This window comes from Pseudopodoces humilis, chromosome 28 (assembly GCF_049639895.1).
Source record: "Pseudopodoces humilis isolate 2021_Gansu_Grassland_sample_001 chromosome 28, ASM4963989v1, whole genome shotgun sequence".
In the NCBI taxonomy this organism is placed as follows: domain Eukaryota; kingdom Metazoa; phylum Chordata; class Aves; order Passeriformes; family Paridae; genus Pseudopodoces; species Pseudopodoces humilis.
Window position 1 is genome coordinate 1,116,325 of NC_142227.1, and position 9,056 is coordinate 1,125,380.

Consider the following 9,056-nt stretch of genomic DNA (forward strand, 5'->3'; position numbering starts at 1 on the left):
GGAGCCACCCAAGGAAGTGCCCCAAAACAGCCCTGGGAACAGCAGGGTTGAGGGTGATGAAGGCTGAGAAGGACAAAAGTTGATGAGAGATGCCCCCCAGAGCCACCAGAATGGAGAGTTGGGACTTTCCCCCTGCTCCCATGGCCAGGGCACTGGGAAAAGCCACATCCTGCCTCTTCCATCAGCACAGCAGCCTCTGCCAAGGAATCTGCGTCTCCCAGGACTGGGGCCTTGGGTTGCCTCTAATTTTAGGGTGTGATGAAAAGGTCTGGGGTCTCCTCCAAGCTTTCCCAACCAAGGGCTGAGTGCCACAGCTCCGGGATCCCAGAGCACTCCCACGTGAGCCCAGATGTCCCGTGCCTTTCCCTGCTCCGTGCCTTTCCCTGCCCACACACCACGGCCACGCCGCCAAGCCGAGGCCTCGTCACCACGGATAATTATCCCAGCTCTGGGAATGAGCACTGCCGGTGATCCGATATCCACAGCAGGCGCTGAGCTCCAGCCTGCCGAGAGCTCATCCCAAATCCATGGGCCTTGCCCAGATAATGACCTTTAGCTCCTCCAAACGCTAAGTCAGCTCTTCAACCAGCCAGGAGGGACCTGCAGCAGGAAGAGCTTTCCAAACTCCATGACACAGAGCCTGGAGGTGCACACCCCAATTCCAAACTGTCCCAGCACAGGTTTTCTTGGAGCAGAGAGAGTGTGAGGCACAGAGACCCCGGCGTGTCCAGATGGAGGGGCTGGAGCTGGTGATTACGGCAGGGAGGGAATTGGGAGCTGGGACGTGAAACCAGAGAGGGGAAACGTTTAAAGCTTTAATCTTGGAAACAGCTTCCTGATAGGAGATTTATGAGCAATGGGAATATTCTCCTTTGCAGAAGGCTGGAAGCTGTGCTGCTGAAACGAGACCGGATAAAAGGGGAGACAACACATGAGGAATGGATTTGGTTTGAGCAGAAGACAGGACCCGGAGGTTCCCTCCCAGCTCCAGCCACCTTCCCACACACCCAACCCCACACCTGGGACGTTCACCCCGCTGGCACCAGGATCCAGCAGAGCTTGTCACAACATTCAGCACAGCTCCAGACGAGTGTGACCAGCCTGAATCTCTCTCTCCCCACAGCAGCTGCTCTTGGGGTTGCTACAGAGCCTCATTTTTTGGCTAATTCCTGGCGTGGTAGCCAGACCCCAGGGCCTGACACATCCGACTTTTGTGTGGGAGCCTGTGGAAGGGGCAGGTTCGTTAATACGTGTTTAACTTGGACCTTGAAGGAGCTGAACTTTTCCTGACTTAGCTCTCCCTGTATCTCTATCCCACTTTCCTGTAATCAACCTTTCCCTTTTTCCTGCCTTGGCCTTTCCCAGTGAGCTCGTGGGTATTGGTTTTCTCCGGAGCTGCCGGAGGATGTGGGAGTGACAGCTCTGGCCTTCCAAGCCCTGTATTCACCCTACATTTATCCAGCTCCTCCTTCCCCTGGCTCCTCTTCCAACCTCAGCATGACCTGAAGGGGTGAAAAGATGAAGGAGACGAGAGCCAGCACCTCTCCAAACCTAGCAGAGAGTCATGGAATGGTTTGGGTTGGAAGAGACCTCAGAGCTCACCCATTCCCACCCCTGAATGGCCAAGGACATCTTCCGCTAGACCAGGTTGCTGCAAGCCCTGTCCAACCTGGGAAAGGCTTTGTTGGGAAGCTCATCCAAAGCTCAGCCTCGTAAAGCTGCCGAGCCAGAGCCCTGAGCAGGGATTAGATGCTGAAGTCTGACCTCAGCCGGGTGCAGCCAGCCCCAAGCGCTCTGACTTCAGGCTTATTGCCCCACAAAAACAGCAGTGAAATCACTTCATTAATCCCCAGAGCCTCATTTCCTTCTTTCCTTCCTTCCCCCGGCCAAGCTGAAGCTTAAAATAGTATTTTGCATTCCTCATATTTCACTCCAGAACTAATTAACACCCCATCAGCCCAAAGCTCTTCCCACAGCAGCCTGGCCCCGTGGTGCAACCTGCCCACCCCTGGCAGCAGCAGGAGCACCCACCGGGCTCCCAGCTCCTCCCAAAAGCCATTTTTGATGGAGCATCTGGAAAGAACTGAGCTAAAACAGGAAAACTCCAGAACTCGAGCCCCACGTGCACACACAACTCTGCAGTGCCCATAAACAATCTCAACACCGTGGTAATTCCCCAACATCACAAGCGGTCACTCTTCCAGGCGTTCCAGCAGCTCCTAAATTAGGACAAAAACCACGAGTTAAGTGTCTCCTCCGTGGAGCAGCCTCATGGACAGTTTTAACCCACCTAAAATAAAAAAAAGCTCCTTGGATTCAGCGCAGGGCATGGGACAGCAAAGATGGAGCCCAGGTTTTGCTTCACTTGCATTTTGCAGCCTTTTCTCGGCCTCTCAGCATTGCAGGCCAAGCGTGAGTCAAAGGGAGCTGTGGAGATGACGGAGCTGGAAAGGAAACGTCGTCCAGGAGGGCTCCAAAGACGTCACCCATGAGACATCAGCCCCCTCTCACACACGTCAGGCTCGGAGGATCACCAAGGGGATGTGCACCAAGGAGAGGGTGTAAAGAGTGGCACGGACACAGCAAAGACGTGGCAGCTACAGGGGAGGGAGAAAAGGTCAAACACACCACACTTGACGTGTTTATTTGGTTTATTTGGTTTTCAGCCCAAACTTCCACCCACAGACCGAAGGCGAGGGCGGCTGGAAGGCTCCAGGCAGCTCATGAGCGAGAGCTGGTTCATCCCTTCAGCACTGTGCAGCCAGTCCTTGCATTTACTGCTTGAAAACAACCCTAAAATTACAAAAAAACGTAGCAAGTGTCCCACATCTCTGTAGAGCTCCATCGTCCCCCCTGATAGCTGTGAGGAGGCGGGAGAGCGAGACACCCCCAAAATCAGGAAATTGTTGAAGGAAAGACAAGGTGGCACTTTGTGTGTGTGGCTGACATGATGCTGCTCATTTGTAAGATGAACTCAGTGATCTCAGGGGGCCTTGCGGCCATGGCCACCCTCAGGGACCAGCAGCAGTGACCTCCCTCACACCCAACTGTCCCCAAAGAGAAGCCTTAAGGAGCTGCTACAAGGAGCGACACCTCTCCCCGGGGTACAAGGGCTGCACAACGGCCTTCTCTCCCTGCTTGGGCAACCCTGATAGCATGAGGGGCTGTGGGCAGTACATCAGGGAGAATGTACAAACTCTTTAACACAACACACCATGCTCGGCCGCAGCTCCGGCCGCCGTGAGGGGGCCGCGCCTCAGCCGGGCCTTTTTATATGCGCCCGGTCACGTGGTCCCGCCCCGTCGCTGACGTCCTCGCCGCGCGCGGCAGCATGGCAGCGGCGGCGGCGCCCGGCGTGGCGCCGGTTCGAGCCCGGTGAGTGCGGGATCGCGGCCTCGGCGCTGCCCGACCCCTCTGTAACCCCCTCAGAACGGGATCCGTCCCTTCATAACCCTCCCGGTACATTCCCGACCTCTCCATACGCCCCCAGTCCCTGGCCAGCCCCCCTACCCCCGGTGCCCCCCCAGGCCCTCATGACCCCCCTCCCCTCACGACCCCCCTCCCCTCACGACCCCCTTTTCCACGGACACCCCTTTCCCCGCAGGTTCCTCACCTCCAAAGAGCAGTTCCACGCCTACCTGCGGGCAGGGGGCGAGGAGGAGGAGGAGGAAAAGGAGGAGAAGGAAGAGGAGCAGGTCAGCAGCGCCCAGAGTGAACCCCCAGCCAAGAGAGTGAAGGCAGAGGAGCTCGGCCAGGATGGGGAAAGCCAAGGGAAGGCTGGGGAGGAGGAGAAGGAGCGCCCGGAGAAGAAGAGAGCCCGGGGGCAGAACAAGAGCCGCCCGTGCATGAAACCCAACTGCTACGAGCAGAGCAGGCTGTGCCCCTCGGTGACACAGGTGGGACACAGGGCCCTGCTCTGGCTGGCTTAGGTGGGGTTTTGGGAAGGAATTTCTCCCTGTGAGGGTGGTGAGACCCTGGCACAGGGTGCTCAGAGCAGCTGTGGCTGCCCCTCGATCCCTGGAAGTGTCCAAGGCCAAGCTGGACAGGGTTTGGAGCAGCCTGGGACAGTGGAAGGCATCCCTGCAGGTGGGACTGGATGGGATTTGTGGTCCTTTACCCAAACCGGTCTGGAATTCCATAAAACCAGCTGGGAGAGGGTGACACGCGATGAGCTGAGTGTCACAAGTGAAGCATCACCTTCCCTGAAGTGTGTCCATCCTGCAGCACATCCCTGGGAGCGTTCCCACCCTCACCTGAGGGGTCTCAGGTGCTCAGAGCAGTTCTGGGCCGTGCTGCTCCATCCCCACCTTCCCCTGCTCCGTGTTGTCCCCAGGGCTGTGGCGGGCAGTGCCACTTTGGGCCGCGCTGCCGCTTCCTCCACGACGTGTCCGAGTACCTGGCGGCGAAACCGGCGGACCTGGGCCAGCGCTGCGTCCTCTTCGACACCTTCGGCCGCTGTCCCTACGGTGTCACCTGTCGCTTCGGCCAGGCCCACCTCGGGGACGGCCACCAGAACCTGGTCAACGCCGCCCTGGCCCAGCAGTGGGAAGGGAAGCTGCTGGTGAGGAACGGCCTCTCCAAGGAGCTCCAGCAGCAGCTGCGCAAGAGGAAATTCACCTTCCGGAAAGCCGAGGAGTTTCTCCGTGGGCTCCACGGTGGGAAGGGAGGCAAAGCCAGAGGGGGCTCCACAGAGGTGTCCAACTGCACTGCACCCCAGGAGGGCCTGGGAGACAGCCCTGTGCTGCAGGAGCAGGGAGAAGATCCCAAACCAGGAGACCTGGAGGGCTCCCGAGGGGCTGAGGGTGCTCCTGAACCAGAGGCCCTGCAGAACTCCCAAGGGGCTGAGGGTGCTCCTGAACCAGAGGCCCTGCAGAACTCCCGAGGGGCTGAGGGTGCTCCTGAACCAGAGGCCCTGCAGAACTCCCAAGGGGCTGAGGGTGCTCCCTCCATCCCAACCCTGGGCCCTCTGACAGATGAGGACATCACGAAGCTGCGGCCGTGTGAGAAGAAGAAGGTGAGAGTCCCTTGTGTCCCGATTCCGTGGTGGAGATTGTTCATGGAAAGATGGAAGAGAAACCCCTTTAGTTGGAGGAGACAGGCAGAGCATTTCTTACATGTGGAAGGAATTCCTGCCTGTGAGGGTGGGGAGAGGCTGGGATGGAATTCCCAGAAAAGCTGTGGCTGCCTCATCCCTGGAAGTGTCCAAGGCTGGGCTGGGCAGGGCTTGAGGCACCCTGGGATAGCGGAAGGTGTCGCTGCCCGTGGCTGGGGCATGGAATTGGGTGATCCTTAAGGTCTTTTCCACGCCAAATCATTTTGTGATTCCATAAAAACCATTGCAGCTCTTCTAACCTGCTCCTCCATCCCTGTTTTCCAGCTGGAAATCCAAGGAAAGCTCTACCTGGCTCCACTGACCACGGTAGGTTGATGACTCCATCCTTGTGCCAAAGTTCACCCTGGGCACGGTTGGAGCAGAGCAGATCTCCTGACAGTCCCTGCTGTCCCTGGCAGTGTGGAAACCTCCCTTTCCGCCGGATCTGCAAACGTTTTGGAGCCGATGTCACCTGTGGGGAGATGGCTGTGTGCACCAACCTGCTGCAGGGCCAGTCCTCCGAGTGGGCTCTGCTCAAGCGCCACCACACCGAGGACATCTTCGGGGTGCAGGTGAGGGTTGTCACCCCAGAACCCACCAATAACTCATTTCCCAGGGGAAAAGCTGCCTCTGGAACTCAGGGAAGCTGTTTCCCTTTGGCAGCTGGAGGGAGCCTTTCCAGACACCATGACCAAGTGTGCAGAGCTCCTGAACAGGACAATCGATGTGGATTTTGTTGACATCAACGTCGGGTGTCCCATTGACCTGGTCTACAAGAAGGTGAGAAGTTCTGTGGTGCGTTTTCCTTCTGTGAATCCTTGTCTTCTCCCTCATCCCCTGCTGCCTGATTGCCCTTTCCAGTCTGATCCAGAGCTCCCAGTTCGTTCATGGGCAGTAGATCTCCATGAGAAGGGGAACAAGCTGCTGAAGGAGCAGGGAGTGGCCGTGTCTGCCTGGCAGGATTTGGGAGGGAAAAGCGCTCTGCAGTTTTTTTGGTTGAAGCATCCACTTTCTCCAAACTTTGAGATGCTCCAAGCCTTACCTGAGCAGCTCCAAGGACTCCACCATTGAGGAGAGTCCTGAGTGTGCCACGTTTTGTCCCTCAGGGAGGAGGCTGTGCTCTGATGACTCGCTCCAACAAGTTCGAGCAGATCGTCCGCGGGATGAACTCGGTGAGTTGGATCACCTGGAGCTGAGCTGGTGGTGCCCAGCCTGGCCTGGCCTCATCTTCCCACCTCTGCAGGTGCTGGATGTGCCACTGACGGTGAAGATCCGGACTGGGGTGCAGGAAAAGGTTAACGTGGCTCACAAAATCATCCCCAGGATCCGGGAGTGGGGAGCCTCCATGGTCACGGTACGGGGACAGATGTGTGGGGTTGGTGGCTGGGGAATTCTGCCTGGGGATCAGATGGGGATGACATTCCCCTGCATTTTAGTGTCCTTTGCTAATAAAAGAGGAAAATTCAGGTGCAGAGAGTGTTTTCCTACCTGCTTTTGAGTCCATGGATCCCAGAATGGTTTGGGAAGGGACCTTAAAGCTGATCCCATCCCACCCCCTGCCATGGGCAGGGACACTTTCCACTACCCCAGGGTGCTCCAAGCACTGCCCAGCCTGGCCTTGGACACTTCCAGGGCTGGGGGAGCCACAGATGGTTCCTGCAATGCTCTGGAGCAGAAGTTTCCCCTAGTCAGGATTGGGGAATGTGGGATCAGCTCTTTGTGTGGGGATTAGTTCCGGCCCACAGTGCCTCCCCTGGAGAGAGCCACTTCTTGCTCTGGCTCACAGACAGCCCAAACATCACCCCAAAAGCCTCCAGCCCTTTCAGCTCTGCTCAGCTCTTCCTCAGCCCACTGTCAGCACCCCTGGCTATAAATCCAGAGGTAAATCCAGAGGCAGATCCCAAGGGAGCTCTGCTCACCCCGCTCCATCAGCACCCATCAATCCCGAGGTCGATCCCGAGGTCGATCCCAAGGTTGCCTTCCCCATCGGGGTGTCAGTGCCCCCTGTCCAGCGGGGTGTCCCTGGATCTCTCCACAGCTGCACGGGCGATCCCGGGAGCAGAGGTACACCCGCAGCGCAGACTGGGAATACATCGCCGAGTGCGCCCGCATCGCCAGCCCCATGCCTCTCTTCGGTACGTGGGCCTTCCTCTGGCACTCGCTTCACTTCAAATTCCTGCAAAAATGGGCAAAAAAACCCACGTTCCCAAGGATGCTTAGCGTGGGGAAAAGGTTGGAGCATCCCTGGTGCTGCTGGGATGAGAATCACTTGGGTTTTAAAGGTGTTTTCTTGCCCCTGTGGCACAAAATCCCTAAACCTTCAGGGAAACGAGCTGAGAGTGAAGGAGAAGAGAGGAGAAGGCTCCTTTTTTCCTTGTAAGGGAACATCCATCAGAAACATCCCTGGGAATCCAAACCAGGAGCCTCTTTGGACCATCTGGCTGCCTTGAACATTGTGTCCATTTTGAATTTTATCCCATGCCTGGATTAGCTCACTTTGACTTGTCCTCACGGATCACTTTGACCTCTGGCTTCTCCCTCCTTTCCGGGCAGGAAACGGGGATATTTTGTCCTACGAAGATGCAAATCGAGCCATGCAGATGGGAGTTTCTGGAATCATGATTGCAAGGCAAGTGCCTGTGTTTCCCTTCACTCCTGAGCTCTGGTGGTTCAAGAGGAAAAAATAAAAAAGGGTTTAAAAAAATCCCGAAACAAACCCAAAACATAGAATTTCCTCTCGGTGAAAGCACTCTGAAGATTGGTAAAATCAATTTATATCAGTTGGAGCTTCTTGCTGGAATGGAAAAGGAGATTTAAAGCAGAATTGGCTGGGGAATTAATGCTGGAATGTGTCTCCAATCTTCAGGAGCATCAGTGATGGGAATAACAATCCCTTTCTTTTCTCTTTTGACTGCAGAGGGGCACTCATCAAACCCTGGCTTTTCACGGAAATCAAGGAGCAGAGACACTGGGATATCTCCTCCAGCGAGAGATTTGACATCCTCAAGGACTTCACCAACTACGGCCTCGAGCACTGGGGGTCAGACACTCAGGGAGTGGAGAAAACCAGGAAATTCCTGCTGGAATGGCTCTCCTTCCTGTGCAGGTAGTGCTGCCCAGCCAGGAGGATCTTTAAACAATAATTAATGACTCCCTAGCGCTCACTGCTCATTTCATTTTATTCCAGGTACATTCCAGTTGGATTATTGGAGTATCTACCTCAAAGAATCAATGAGCGACCGCCCTATTACCTGGGGAGGGACTACCTGGAGACCCTCATGGCCAGCCAAAACGTGGATGATTGGATCAAAATAAGGTAATGAGGCATCAAATTTCATTTAAATGGCTAAAAAGGGATGTGGCAGAGCCCCAGGGTCGTGTGAGACTGAACACTGTCCCTTCCTTGGGTTTGGTTTTGTTGTCTTTCCTCCCTGGAAGTGCCCAAGGCCAGGCTGGACAGGGCTTGGAGCAACCTGGGATAGCGGGAGGTGTCCCTGGCCACGGCAGGGGTGGCACTGGGTGAGCTTTAAGGTCTCTGGATTAATTCTATAATTGATTCTTTCTCCCAGTGAGCTGCTCCTGGGCCCTGTCCCGCCCAGCTTCACCTTCCTGCCAAAACACAAGGCCAATTCCTACAGATAGGGCTGGCCAGGCCCTGTCCTGCAGCATCGGGAGGGGCCGTGAGCGGGAGCAGAGCTCCTCGGCTGCGCTGGCACTCGGAATAAAGCTGTTGTTTTTACAAACCGGTGAGTTTTTTGCCTTCCTGCCCCACACGGGTCCTGGCAGATAAACACCCCGTTAGTGAGGGGATCTCTGCCTCCAGTTCACAGCCAGAACTGCCCCACATGGCTGAGAAAGAGCCCTCAGTTCCCACACCACGTCCTTGGGATGACAAACCCCCAGGACGAGGAGCAGCAACGTCCCCACAAGCAAGGTGACACGGAACTGATGTTCAAGCTCCCAA

The 9,056-nt window shown here is 56.3% G+C and overlaps 1 protein-coding gene across 1 annotated transcript; it reads left to right on the forward strand.

Moving 5' to 3' along the window:
- Window positions 1–3,329: 3,329 nt before the first annotated feature.
- Window positions 3,330–8,835, forward strand: DUS3L (dihydrouridine synthase 3 like). The gene is made up of 13 exons (XM_014260317.2): window positions 3,330–3,375; window positions 3,605–3,896; window positions 4,334–5,014; window positions 5,378–5,419; window positions 5,512–5,664; window positions 5,756–5,872; window positions 6,199–6,264; window positions 6,336–6,446; window positions 7,131–7,227; window positions 7,646–7,721; window positions 8,010–8,198; window positions 8,280–8,408; window positions 8,662–8,835. The coding sequence occupies exons 1-13, from the start codon at window positions 3,332–3,334 to the stop codon at window positions 8,732–8,734; spliced, it is 2,070 nt and encodes a 689-aa protein (XP_014115792.2). The 5' UTR covers window positions 3,330–3,331; the 3' UTR covers window positions 8,735–8,835.
- Window positions 8,836–9,056: the final 221 nt, after the last annotated feature.